Here is a 15357-nt window from a genome sequence, read left to right on the forward strand (position 1 = left end):
AGAATCTTATAGCTTAGTTTCTAAATGCTGTAAATAACTGCTGTATTGTCAGGGGTCCTTTTCTATGTAAGCAGTGCCAAATAGATGTTGATTTTAGTTAGTAAAATAGGTTAAAACATGAAATGTACACAAAATAATAAAAAATGTGATAACTAATTTCCAGCATTTACCTTTTGGATTTATTTCCTTGGTGCCAAGAAGAAGACTTACCTGAAGAAACACCGCCATTTCTGGCTCATCCATGAACTGGATTCCTGACTCGACCAACTTTGATACATTCTCCAAATGATCGGAATATTTTTTGATCAGAGCTCGGACATGTTCCAGTTTCTCCTCTTGGGTTCGGGTGATGGCTTGGGTCATTTCATTCTTCCTCTCCTCCAGGATGCCATACAGGTAATCAAATTTCTCACAAAGGTCCTGCTTCTGTTTTCTGCAGCATTCCTGTCAGTTGGGTTAGCTAATGTTAGGAAGTGTTTGTGAGAAAGGCTATTTGGAAAAAAACACCTGGACGTTTTGGGAGACAAAAACATTTAGTTACATAGGGTATTCTATTTCTTTTCCCCTTTGAGCTGGCCCTTGAGGTACAGATATCCACTGTGCTTTGAAAATTCCAGTTTTCACAAATTCAATATTTAGACAATCTAAAAATCAATCACATTTGCTAGGTGGATTGATGATTTTAAAATCTTCTGTTCTTCATAAATGGAGAATTTCATAGAAATTAGGACAGGTTTTTTTTTTTAATATTCTATTTGGGTTACCTACAGCTTATATTTTTCTTTGGTGTGTGTGTGTAAGAAAAAAGAGATGCTATTTCCTGGTTTGTTCCCTTCAGTTTCTCTCTGCTCTATCTATAACACTATTGTCCTAGTTTCAGACCTTCCACATAGATTCTAGCTTCCCGGAGTTTATGCTTCCGGGATTCCCTCCTCCAAGGACTCATGCTGCAGCCAAATCAATTTGCTATTAGTATAATTCTAATCGTGATGTTTTTCTATTTTGAATCTCCCTTGTATAAAGAATAACATTTAGGCTTCATAACTGGCTTTCAAGAGTATCCATGATCTGGCTCTAACTTTTCTTTTTAATATTCTAGTATGCTCTATCGTAATCCTTGTATTCCAGCAAAACCAAACCACTTACTTCCTTTGCTCCTGCTTTCCCCTTTGTCTATAATGTTCTCCCCCAAGTTCTCCTCCAAACTAGGATGCTGAATAATGGTAATATGTTAGAGATTTATGCCAGGTTTTATAGAAGCTGAAAACTCCAAGCAACCTTAAAGACATTGTTGGAATACTACTTTTTCCATAAAGCTTTCCTTGACCTCTATGACTGAATACTAACTTTTAACCTTCTAAAGTCCTATGACAGTTACAATTTGTGGCAGACACCTGTGTCCAACAGAATCTCTATTTATTCAGTACTGTCTAAGAGAGGGAAATACCAGAGGGAAAAGCTATATTGGAGGTTTGACTTGCACACGTACATTGCATGACTAAAGCATCTCTAGTGCCATCCAATTCCCCTGACTATGAGTCCATGTTTAAATCATGACTAATTTTCCAGTTGACTTAGTCATTAGCCTTTTATTTTTTCAAGCTCCAGCAAGCTTGGTGTGTGTACCAGTCTCCTCAGACCTGATCATCTCTGGGTCCAGGACCTTTGTGAGCCATAATAGTCCAATCTAGCTCTGGAATCCAGTTAATTTATCTCTGACATCTCTGACCTGTGCATGACCTTTTTCACATGTTCTTTCATTTTAGTAAACACTGGTATTTTTGATGTCACATATTGCTTTCTTTGACACGAGTCTCTTAAATATGTAAACTATGGTCTTCCTCAAAGATAGAATCTGGGTCTGCCTTACACATGCCCATCAATTATAAAGACATTTCAAAATGCAGAAGAAATACATTCTTCACTCCACTGCCTTCCCTAAACAGTCAATTCTCATCACTGTTTCTAGCCAAACAATAAAGCATAAGGGAAAGCCAATGGTTCAAGCCATTTTAATAGCATTTCTGACATCTACCCACTCATTCAACAAACAAGCCTTAATTAAGCATGTCCTCTGTGTCATGCACTGCGCAAGGCTGGAGACCCTCAAATGAATTAAACGTAGTTCCTTAAGGACTTCACAGTTCACTGAATGAGAATGACTATGGACCTATAATGTAATGCAAACTAGGAGGCTGAATAATGGTAATATGTTAGAGATTTATGCCAGGTTTTATAGAAGCATAGGGGTGGGAACTTAATTTAACTCTTCGCGTAGGTGGGGGTGTTTGAAAGGGGAGTCAGGAGCGTTGGCTCAGGAAAACCTTCTTAGGAGAAGTGGTGCCTAAGTTTGGCTTTACAGGATGAGTAGGAGCAAAGGAGGTGGTAGGAGGGGACAAAACTTGGGGAGCTTTGATAGTTGTCAGAGTAACAGACAAGGGACCATGTAAGACATGGAAATTGCTGGGCTTGCCAAATTTCCATCCATTTCTAACCCTTTGGACTGTTACAACTAGACCTAGGAACTGAAGCCGGTTAGTAGCCTTCCAATTTGTTTCTTTTACTATGTTACTATTTTGCTAAGCTTACAGCTCACTGCATAACTAGAATATGTCTCTCTGATACTTAGACTTTAGGTATTCCAGCGCTTACTGGAAACATGATGGTTTCTAGCTTGTTCTTCCAATATGTAAGGTGCACTTTAAACATTTATAATGATTATATTAAGATGTAGTACTGAAAGAATGCCCTCTTTTTATAAAAGTTTTCTTCTATATACTTTAGTATGTATGAGAACATTCAAGTTGATGAAGGCCAGGTCATTTGTGATGAGATTGATGTGAAATCATCTGTATTCTAGTGCATTGCTCAAATAAGATTAGACCACTTATTTTGATTATATAAATGGTAGTGGTTTAAATGGAATAACTGTACTTTCATTCCTATCTTATTTTCAGTTCTAAATATTATTTTATTTCTATTTTGCTTTTTAATGATTTGAATGATACTGAATTTGGATAAAATTATTGTCATTTTGATTATTTGCTAATGCTCTCTAGTATAGGAAGTGCTACCCCATACATGGTCTATACTTTAATTATAGTTATTATTATCACTTTGAAAAGTACTTTAAAAAGTACTTATAATATTACTAGGTACAGAGAAGGCATGATATCAGCATTTACTAAATTTAGGTCCAATTCCTTACTTTGAATTTTTAGGTGTGAAATCTTGGAGTTGTATGGAATGCTAAAAGTAGCCTGCTCCAGATCAATCAATTCACTCATGTGGAAACTGAAATTCCACACAGCTGTCACCTTCTCCAGGCCTTTCTACTATTTATTGTTGGTGCCTGGCCTAGAGTCAAAGGCTCTGAGCTCCTGAGTCATTCTATTTCTACCACACCCAGCTGTGTCTGTCCTTTTAAGTAACTTGGAAAAAAAATTTACATAAAGTGCTTGTGAACTAAATATATGCCATCTAACAGACTACTATGCTGAATCTAGGCTTTTTTTGTGATTAGATCCTTAAAAGATTTTATTATGTCAATATTTATTGTAAGAACAAAAAGTCTTCAGTATAAAATATTTGGAAAAAATTTAAAATACGAAAAAGAAATAATAAAGTAACTAAAATTCTGTAGTTATTACCAATGATATTTTAGTATTGTTCCTACCATTCACTTATCAATGTCAATATTAACATATATAAATTTGGTGTACTATAATTAGGAAATATGTAGGATAGTCATATGGCAATATAATCATAACTCTTTTTTATAAAGGAAAACTTGAAAAAATCATCTAAGCTTATACAGACTATTAGTGGTAGGGCTAGGCTTGAGTTCCAGTGAAATTCCTGCTGTTTTAAAATCCGACAGTGAGACCCAATGGCTATGTGCTGACACCAATAGTAACATACACACCTCTCAGATATGCCCAAAAGCCAGACAAAAGATGGCATCTAAAGTAGAAGCTGTAGAAAACCAGTTAAAAAATTGAATAAAAGGCAAATAATTAATAAAACATAGTAGAAATTTGCCTTTGCATAGAGATGTAGAAATTGAGCTTCCAAATAAAAATGTTCTTGTCAAAATCATCTAAAACAGAGCTGAGAGGCCATGGGAAATGTTCAGGTCACAAATGTGCATTCCAGGAACTGCCCCATTAGGTCAATGCAGAAAAACAGCCCTATACATTGAAGACAATGTATTTTCATTTTACACACTTTCAACATAAATGCTACAACCTTGAGACAGACTCTTCACAGTGACTGCTCAGGCTCACCAATCAGATCTCTCTAGCTCACATGCATACCAGGAAGATCAATCAACTTTCCTTCATAATAAAGTGCCTCCTCTGTCCTAATATAATCCTCACCTTCTCCTCTGTGCTGTAGGCGTACTAGGGGCTACCTTGATCTGTGCATGTATGTTCTGGATTGCAATCTATGTTTTCATTTGATTTTGACAAGGAAAACTTCATGCTACATTAAGGAAGCCAGATTAAATAGGTCACATACTGCATATAATTCTATGTATATAAGCTTTCCGGAAAAGGCAAAAGCAATGATTTCCAGAGCCTGGGAGTTCGGGGAGGAGTGGATTTCAAAGAAACAGAAATTTGAGTCCAAAGAACAAATTTGTATCTTGACTATAGCAGAGGTTGCAGACCTTTAAACACCTGTCAAAACTCATGGAATGAGTATTGGAAATCTAGAAATAAAACCTATTCCATATGGAAATACCATACAAGATAATTGTAATATTACAAATCAGTGGGGAAAATACAGACAGTTTTGAATAAATGTTGGGGAGAAATTTGTCATGTAGAAATAGATAAAATTACATTAATTTCTTGCACTATATTCTAGAATAAATTTCATTATGGGTTAGATGTTTCAAAACTATGGTAAACCATGAAATAATAGAAGAAAGCATAGGTACTAGGCACAGTGGTGCATGCCTCTAATCCCAGCAGGTTGGGAGGCTGAGGCAGGAGAATCACAAGTTCAAAGGCGGCCTCAGCAAAAGCAATTTTAATTCAGGATTATATTCATTAGTTAATTCTTTCAACAAAATTCATTGACTGTTTTTTTATGTACAAAGAATTATATGATCCACAATCGGTCACAATTTTGTAGTGTCCAGGAGAATGATAAACACAAAATTTAAAATTATCATATTTTCTGATTTCCAACAGATAAACAGCCCCCCCCCCCAATTTCTCTTGCTTAATTCGCCTTTAATGTAAATATATGCAAAATGTGGTTAAGAGTTAGACAAACCTTTTTTTCTGAAATAAATCCTGTATCTGTGGAATTATGTAATCGGGACTTACAAACTTCTAGAAATTAAGATGTACAGATTAACCTCATGTCAGATTCAAATGTAAAATACAATTTCATTTCTATGAAATTGAAAGTCTATGGTTATTCTGAGATAGAGTCACATACGAGAGACTAATATGGGTGCCCTTCAATCTTTTTCAGCTACAGGACCATCAAATACTGAGGAATTCAATGAGTAACAAGCACGTCAGGTGTTTTAGTCAGCTTTTTCGCTGTTGTGACTAAAGGACCTGACCAGAACGACTTTAAGGAGGAAAGGTTTATTGGAGGGCTCATGGTTTCAGAGGTCTTAGTCCATAGAGGGCCGGCTCCATTCCTCAGGGCTCCAGGTGAGGAAGAACATCATGGTAGAAGAGTGTGGCAGAGGGAAGCAGCTCACATGGTGATCAGAAAACAGAGACAGAGAGAGAGAGAGAGAGAGAGAGAGAGAGAGAGAGAGAGAGAGAGTGTTCACTCTCCAGATGCAAAATATATACCAATTAACCACTTCCTGTAGTCACACTACACCTGCCTCCAGTTACCACTCAGTCCATCAAGGATTAATTTACTGATTAGGTTAAGACTCTCACAATCCAATCATTTCTCCTCTGAATATTCTTGCATTGTCTCACACGCGAGCTTTTGGGAGCCTCGTCACATCAGAACCATAACATCAGGTTATCAATTCACCTCTCAAGCTAATTGGGGAACAGATACATGCTACCCAGAAGAAAATGTTCTCAGAGATTATGCTGCTGCCAATGGTGATTACTCTGATTGAGTGCTTTCTGTGCCTTTATAAATGTGAACTGGTAACCCTTTCAATGTGACTTTCTAGTAACCTGGAAAATGCAATAGGAAAAAAATGCAGATTCTGTGCATTATCCAAATGTCTGCAGATGGTACACCTTAAAGGATGACTGTTACCTGCTCAAGCATGATAGTAAGCATGTTCAGCTCTTCTCCACAGCTTCCCCTCTTCACAGATTGCTTGCTTTTAGCATACTTCATTAATTTGAATAAAAGGTTAAGACCAGTTTCACATTGTAGACCTATCCTTGCCCCCCACTTCTTTGGATAGTAGTTGAATTAAGATATATACTTTTTGGAATATGAATATAAAATTTATTTATTTTTTCAAATAATCTCCGTTTTCTTTCTTTTGATGTCTGTAGTACCTCTGCTATCTGTGTATGTATGTGTGTCTGTGTGAGTGTGCTCATCAAATGAAATAACTCCATCATAAAGACACGTGGTCCTGGCCACCAAGCATCCTTGGATACCAAGGCTCCGGCTGCAGCCTGGCTTTCCTCCCGGGTCTGCCAAACGGTTATATTTATTGAGTTCTTAGAAGAACTAAATTAAAATTGTCTGTAATACTTTAATAAAAATAAAATCCATGTCATCTCTCAGAGAACCTCTTGTGGATGCAATATACTAAAAAGGGGTGATTTTATAAAGGGAAGATTATCCTGTCCATGTTGAAACGGTGAGAGGAGGACAAATGGAATAATTTCCAAGACTTCTGAATGAAAAGGAAAAAAAATCAAATAGTTACTTGGTTGTTTCCTTAAAAGTGTGTAGGCAACCTTTAATATTGATCTAAAATCCATTGTTTGGCTGTGGCTTTCATAGAAGTGTTAAAATTGACAGACTCTAAATTTTAATCACTTTTTCTATTTTAGTAGCAATAAGATAAGATGTGCAATTGCAAAGAAAAGTTTTTCATGAAAAAATAAAGAAAACAATTTAAAAAGAACAGATAAAAGGATAGTTTGCCAAGAAGAACCATCATGCCACCATTTTTGATAACTACATTTTATTGATTTGCTTTTTTCCCAGGTACTTATTACTTCCTGAAATTATCTTGTTATTTATTTGTTTTATTGTATAATGCCTCTTCTAGAATAAAAGCTGCCTGCCAGCAAGTACCCTTTTCTTTTTTAGCTCATTTCTATTTCCCAGCATTATATGTACAGAATATTTCACAGAATGCACACTTGAAAAATATGGGTTTGAATGAATAAAGAATGAATAAAATATGACATTCATCTAGAATATTCAGCCCTCTCTCAACAGTTTCTATTTTAAAGAAATGGGTATTTAAACAAATACCTCAACCCTCTGTTTCAATGGATGCTCAGAAGAAAATAGAAAAATATAGTTTCGCAACCTTAGAAAAGTCATTTAACCTCAGCACAGTTTGGAATTTATTTTTAATCAACACAATGCAAGATTAGAATAGATAATTGCTAAGGTCCCTTCTGAATCTATGACTTCAGGTAAATATGGAGATATTTTTGAGGCTCTTCAGACTAGAACATGCCTCTCTCCATTCCCAGACAGTTGCAGAGTGTCATGTACAGTTCAAAGACAGTAATGTCAGTCCCAACATGGGCACGTGCTATGGGCACAACAGGAAAAGCTTACAGCAATTATGACCACTGCCCTTACCATGTAAGGAGCATTGTTCTGCGACTAAAATAGAGCCTGAGATAACTCTTAGCCCCAACACTTGTCACTGGGCAACTGCGGCTCCACCAGGCCCATTGATATCTCCACCACATTCCTCCAGCATTCATGGAGACACACTTGTTCAGAGTGACAGCTTCACTTGAAATACGGTATTTCACAAGTTCCTTCATGAAGCCAGACAGGGTTTCTTCCCCCACCACATTGTCTCCCCAAAAGAAAGAAAAAACAGACACTAGACTAGTAACACTGAAGGAAGAACTACATTAAAGTGCTGAGGTTGTTGCTCAATGGTTAGCGCTTGCCTAGCAGGTGTGAGGCACTGGGTTTGAGCCTCAGCACCACATAAAAATAAAATAAAGGTATTTTAAAAAGCCATACAAGAGAACTTCATATATTAAAAAAACCTACATTAAGATGGGAACTTCTTACCAAGAATTTTAGGCCTTCATCTATAAAGTTCCCATGACAACCATTTGGAGAACTCCCAGGGGCACAGAATAGAATGTACCTAGAAAAGGGCCTCTAGGTACAGGCTGGGGTTCTGCCCTGTCCCTGCCAGCTCATGCCTTTGTGTAGAACTCAGCCGAACAAATACATTTGGGGGATGTGGTTCTTAGGTCTCCCAAAGTAATACTCTTTCCTACTGTATTGAGCAGTCTCTCTACATTAGGAGGATAATTATGTCATAATTTGTGGCATTTCTTAATGAGGCCCGTGGCCTTGGGGCTTTTCTGGGTTGTCTCCCTGAACCAACCCTATGGGGGATGCGGCCAGGTGGGCTTGTTCTGATGGGAGCCCACTGTGCAGTGGAAGCCACATGGCAAGTCGAGCAGATGTTGAACTCACAGTACTCTGTGAATAGGCAGCCTGCTTCCCAGCAGCTGCTTGGTCTACCTTGGTTGCCAATATTTCAGGTTGTCACAAAGCCTTTTGGATAAAGAATAGAGCTAATATCTAGTTCCATTCATTTTTAATTTTCCCCTCTGAAGGGAGCTGCTCAGCCCTGCTATTACAATTAACCAGGACTTTGATAGTCTTCTGGCACCACTTAAAACAAGTCCCAGTGGTAAGGGCTGGTTTGTTTGCATTGTCAGTAAAAGCATGTGCTTTCCAAGCTGACTCTGAGGGCAACTGAGGCCTTGCCTACAAGCCTCAGGCACATGCTCTTACCCCAAAACCTGATTGTCACAACACTGTGGAGAGTATTATCATCCCCACCGTAAGGCTGAGGAACTGGAGGGTTGGCAAGCTGAAGTAACTTGCCCCACCTCCCATAATTAAATGATGGAACAAAAATGAATACTCTTAAATCTGTTCTTTTGAAAAAGCATATTATCTTGCATTAAAAACATGGTCTCAAAATTCTGGCATACTTATTAAAATGATTCATATATATATATCCTATTTTGTATTTGTACCTGCATGGACAATGTTTCAGAAATGAGGAAAAGCAGTTGGGGGTAAAATTATGTTTTTTACCAGAGATATGAAAAATTGTGCTGTATATGTGTAATAAGAATTGTAATGTTTTCTGCTGTCATTTATTTTTTTAAAAATCAATAAAAAAAATCACTGTTTTGGAAATATAATAGATTGGTTCTTACAAAATTACTGGAGGATTTACAAAAGTTGTCATTTTCAGATATAGGAAACAATATTATTTTTTTACAATTCAACTTGTGACAATTTCCCCTAGACAGGAATTCATATGAAACAGTATTATTTCCAAGGTTTGCCTGTTTGCCATGGGAGGGCTACTATTAATACCCTGCTCCTTGAGCTATCCAGTGACATAGGATAAGTGCCCTTGGTAAATATGATAAGAGAGAGGTTATGTTTTCTAGGGATGAGGAATGAAAGTGAAGCATGCTTTCCCAGAAGCAGAGAGTTCCTCCCAAGGAGAACTTCACCATTGTGAGCAATCCCCTTCCCAGTTCCAGCCCAATTCAGAATATCTGCAGGCCTGGAAAAGCAAGTAAAGTCCAGAGCATTCTAGGCTCATCCAGAACAACTCAGAAGACCGTGGTCAACCTGCAATCCAAAACTCAGGCAACATCTTAGACTGGACTACCCTCATCTGGAATGGCTAAGTCTCAGGGGTCCTTTGCTCCACCATAGCTCACAGCAGAGGGGAAATGCCATTCCCTATTCAAGACAGCCCATATGGGGCTGGGATGTGGCTCAAGCAGTAGCGCGCTTGCCTGGCATGCGTGCGGCCCGGGTTTGATCCTCAGCACCAAATACAAACAAAGATGTTGTCCACCAAAAACTAAAAAAATAAATATTAATAAATATTAAAATTCTCTCTCCTCTCTCTCTTTCTCTCAAAAAAATTAAAAAAAAAAGACAGCCCATACTGCCCCTTGACAACTATAGCCACCCTCAAATTTGTTCTCATCATCAATGTAAATACGTGTCAACAGCATGTGTGTTTTTTTTTTTTTAAAGAATAACAAGGAATCCAGATGTGATTTACCTAAGCTCAGCAATGCTCCAGTGCAGATCCCTCGCCAGGAGCCTCTCCAGGCAAGACATTACATGATCAGGGACAAAATTAGACATGTGCAAGGAACAGGCACCACTACCAGAGGGCAGGTGTCAATGTCCCGGTGGAGAGATGAAGTAATTATGGAAGGACAGTGACCACCCCAGGGGCTACTCCATTTCCTATCCCTAAGGAGTCCTTCACCAATCAGAAAAGAGAATCCTTTAACAACAGCTCCCCACCCCCAGGAACCACCAATAGCTTATCAAAAAATATTTCCAGGCAGGTGGTGAGCAAAGCCAGAAAGAGAAACAACAATCCCAGGCAGAACAGGAGACATGGGAGCTCTGTTTCCACATCCCTGTTGCAGAAGTCACCTGCTGAGCAAAGTGGAACCATTTCACTCAGAGCCCAAAGACCTGGTTTGCTCCACACAGTCCTGCTTTGCAGGCTGGTGAGAAGCAGAACCTCTGAGGTTTTGCTCACGGATGCAGGTTTGGCGCTACTGGAGACCATAGGTGAGTGAGGTGGCCTCTTGTAATGGTGTTCCTGTCTTCAGGGGCCCTTCAAACAGGACTGGAACCAGGAAGTCAGAGACCTCCACTGTGCTCTGAGGCAATCCCTACATCTCCAGACGAGCCACCTACACTGATCTGAAAGAACCATGCTTATCCACATGCGTATCCATTCATTTGTTTTTCATTTTACTGGTTATAAAATATGTCAGACTTACTTTATAAAAATGTGAGATAGAGAAATATGTAAAGAAGGCATTGAAAATCACCCCCAGTTCTATTATTTAAAGTTCTTAGCCTTTCTGGTGTTTTTCCTCCCATGGATGTACAGAAGATTCAATATAAATATGCACATTCCGTGTTGTTATATAGGAATGCATATATAGTTGTTATATAGGAATTGTTGTTATATAGGAATGCATACATCCTATGAGATTATATATATATATATATATATATATATATATAGAGAGAGAGAGAGAGAGAGAGAGAGAGAGAATACATTTATATATTATTCATATAGATACATCCTATGATATATGTGAGTGTGTGTGTGTATGTATATATATATATATCACTTTCTATGGTTTTTCCCTATTAAGATAAAATCCCAAAAATAAACAGATAAAAAGGGATGGTCAAAACAGACTTGCAGGGAGCAATTACATACCCTCCTTTAGTAAGCTGTGAAAATAAAAGTGTGACAGGTAATGAATGTCATTACCAGTAAGAATGGGGTAATGATCCTGATCTTTGCTTCTGGAAAGTTCTCCCTGATATCTGCCCTAACTCCCTTCTGCTGAATTAACTTGAAACCTGTTCCTTCTTGTCTTGTTCTCAGCATAATTAGAAACAGCTGCTTCCCACTTTGCTTCTGACGAGTCACTGTGAAGAAATCCTGTTGTCAAATCTCTTGCCACCCTTTGATGTTGGCCGGAACTAAAGGAGCTGGATTTGAGTTGTTTGCATTTACTCAAGGCTCCAATGTGACCCACAGGGTTTTTCTCCTGTATGTATTCTGCAGTTTCAGACAGAAAGCCAGTTCCACCTCACAGACATCTCTGAAAAAGGCCCAGGGATCTGCAGGTTATCTCACTCAGAAGCAACAGCCTCCTACTTAAACACTCCAGACTCAATGTGGTCTGTCCTAATCCATGGCTACTGATTAAACTGTATTTGACCTTTACTGTAAATAAGTGCAAAGAAAAAAGTGGATATTGCCCATTTCTGACTCATTTTTGAGTTCTTCACCAAGAACAAAACATTTCTTCTATAAACGAACCCTAGATTTATCATGGGTCTTTTTATGGATGTGAGTGTGGAGAAGAAAGGAGATTTAATGATGTGTAGATCTAAAATGAGACAATGGTAGCTAATATCTTGAAGCCATCGTCTAGGAAATGGCCCTCAGCTCTTAATAGAACGGGTCTTTCTAATGATAAAATAATAATGAGTTTTCACAGGTCATTCATTACATACCAGGTACTGTGCTAAGCATTCTGCTTTTTTAATTCCTCTCAGCAACTTTATAAAGTGAGTACCATTCATTTGTTTTTTTATTTTACTAGTTATAAAATATTTCACACTTACTTTATAAAAATGTGAGATAGAGGAATATGTAAAGAAGACCCCCCAGTTCTATTATTTAAAGGCATATATATATATATATATATATATATATATATATATATATATATTTACATATAATAATGCAAAGGTCTAAATATGTAATATATATTTAGATATATAATATACATGCTCATAGTAATATAAATGGATCTTAAGAACATAATTCTTAGGTTAAAAAAAAAGAAGCAGAATGAAAAATGCAACATGCCACTCATAAAATTAACAGACATACATGTAAAACAATAGGCATTTTACTAGCATGACTTAAGACTGTCGGGATTTTCCCCAAGAAGTTTTGCAGGAGTAGCAGTAACACTCATTTCCATGAACTGGAAATTGGTTTTTCTCCTTGCTTAATCTTTCAAAAGGAGTTGACCAAGGAAGAGCAACACATACAACAACCACCTGAGTAATTGTGGTAAAATCTGCCTCTTTCACTCATGTGGCAATTTCTCTTCTGTGCCAGGAAGTGAGCATTTCAGAGACATATCAGGAAGAAAGCCATTCTGTTAGAAAAGAACTAAGGGCAGGATAGGGATTTCTACTGGGGCACTGAGGAAGCTACGAACCCCAGGAGTTGTAGGCTCACCTCCCTGGGAGTCACCTGACTTACCTCAATGGTTTTACAGGTGTCCTCCAGCTGGCTGATCACCCCTTGGACTCGATCGTTGCTCCCCACAAGAACAGCGATGCCATCACTGAGCTCTGACTGATGAAGAGAAAAGAGGGACTCCAGATCTTGGGAGCCAGGTTTCCTAGTCACTAAGAATGTGGATTAAGTCACAGTATTGTTCTTATGGAGTTCCTAATGGGGGTCCATGCAATTCCAAAGGAATAACAGTGAGACCTGGGAAACCTGTGAACCTCCTGATCTTGCAAGCCCACCTTCAGATCGGGTTGCATGTGTGTGGGAAGGGATTTCATAGTTTTCCTCACATTCTCACTGGAGACTGTGACTCTATGGAAAACAGGAAGACCATTGAAATTATAGCTACGGAGAATAACATACTCAAGTGGAGGAACTCTAAACATTTTACCCTCTTCCCATTTCTGACCATGGAGCTGCAGGGAGCAGTGAATGGTGACACAGGAAATCTACATGCCTGGTCCAATTCTGTAAAAAAGTTGGGCAAAACATGTACTCAATTTGGACCCTAATTTCCTCTTACTTAAAATGGGAGATCTGGATCAAAACAATAGTTGTAAAACACCTGAAAGCTGAAGAATCATATCTTCAAATGGAAGCTAATACACAATCCTATCAGGTAAAAGTGAAGCAGTTTGACCGAATAGCAGCCAGGACAGAGTCCCACCTTCTGTCCCTATCCCATTCCCACGAGTCACCAGGGCTTTGAGGAAAATAATGTTAGGATGGGGGTATGGGGCAGGGGGAAAGGAGGAGAAGGGGGAATTAGCCAAAAGTAAATTGAAAAATAAATTTGCAAAATAAATGTGCAAAGTTCTCTTTCTTTAGCAGCTAGCTAGTGGTTATTGGTGGTAGCTGGTGTTGCCCGACGAGTACAACTTCCAGATTTGATTTCAGCCCTGATCTTCACAGTTGAACACTGACCCACGAGGAGTTGATTATTCTAACCGAAAGATACCGAGAGGTGGAGCTGCTCGAATTCTCAGTCCAAGAGTGTCTGCAAGTCTCAGTGCCCCAACCCCACTTTTATCTGCACCAGAGGGATAAGTTCTCACAAGTTCCTGCATGAAACCAGGCTGGCAGGTTAGTGACGAGCTGATGTGGAGACTTTATTTGGTTAGAAAGAGGGGGCAGAGGCAGAGGCCTGGGTGGCTGTGGCAGGGAGATGCACCATCCTTGGGATGGCTTTTAGCAGCTGGCCTAAGGCAATCTGAAGCCCAGCAGGAGGCAAGGTTTTAAAGCTGCTCAGAACTTCATGTCACTATGACAACTCTCTCCCACAAGAGTGGGCTCTACAGAGGGCAAAAGAACTTTCCTTGGTGAATGAAGAAAAGTATTCTGTGACTGGAGGCGGGGAAAGCCATCCTTTTCTTATCTGTAATCTAAACTTCCAATCATTGTAAGCAGGTTGAGCTTGGGCCTGGCCCCTTAACATGCTTGTCTTCAGTAACCCCCAAAAGGCACAAAATCTGGGGTTCTGTTCTTCTGCATCTGTTCCTGAACCTCAGTATCCTTGTTCTCCCTGGTCTTCTCTACCACCCTGCAGGGAATCTGACATGAGGCTCTGTGTGCACCAACTGTCCCACATCCTCCCCTGATTGGCTCTCTGCACATGCCCTCCAGGGCCCTGTGGCCCTGCATGGCTTGCGTTGACTCCTTCCCCAGCGTGGAGCTGACCATACCAACACTTGAAAAGGACTGAGGAAGAAGAGCTGGAGTGGCTCCTTTACCTTCTGCCTCTGGAACACGTGAGTGAGGGGTGCCACCTGGCAATCCTTGTGTGCACCAAACACCTTGCAGAGGGAGCAGGTGGGCACTTCACAGTTCAGACAGTAGATGTTGATGCGCTCCTCTTCGTGTTCTTCACACATGGGCTGGTCAGACTTCTTTTCTGGCCTGGGAGGAAGTAGGCGGATGAATGTTCATCAACTTTTATTGGATCAGAGCAGAGACAGGTCCCTGAACCCCCAGCAACCCTATTCCAGAAGACTCCTGGGGTTTCTTTCCTGTGCTCCAAATGGTTGGAGTTCAGTTTCCCTGTAAGTTAGTGGTGGGTGCTGACAAGTCTCTTAATAACCTGTTCGGCGTGGGGCTTGGGAGCCTAGAGACACTGATTTGTAGCATTTATCAATTTTCATAGTGTATTTCCATCATAGCTGATTTCAATTCAAGCCTTAAAACTGTCTAGTGAAATTCCTGAAAGTTGAATGCTGGACCCTTGCCAGCCATCAGAAATGTGCTCCAGCTCTGTGCCCATGAGCTCACAAGTTTCTCATGAG

General features: G+C 39.3%; 1 protein-coding gene across 1 annotated transcript in view; it reads right to left on the minus strand.

The window, feature by feature from the left end:
- Trim55 (tripartite motif containing 55) overlaps positions 1 to 15357 on the minus strand; it is a 51915-nt gene that overhangs the window by 29142 nt on the left and 7416 nt on the right. The window contains exons 3-5 of the mRNA XM_076835606.1: positions 14809 to 14974; positions 13046 to 13141; positions 211 to 444 (exon numbers count right to left, since the gene is read on the minus strand). Of these exons, the coding sequence (XP_076691721.1) occupies positions 211 to 444; positions 13046 to 13141; positions 14809 to 14974 (496 nt within the window). The remainder of the gene's footprint in view (positions 1 to 210; positions 445 to 13045; positions 13142 to 14808; positions 14975 to 15357) is intronic.

Source organism: Callospermophilus lateralis, chromosome 16 (assembly GCF_048772815.1).
Source record: "Callospermophilus lateralis isolate mCalLat2 chromosome 16, mCalLat2.hap1, whole genome shotgun sequence".
NCBI classification, from domain to species: Eukaryota; Metazoa; Chordata; class Mammalia; order Rodentia; family Sciuridae; genus Callospermophilus; species Callospermophilus lateralis.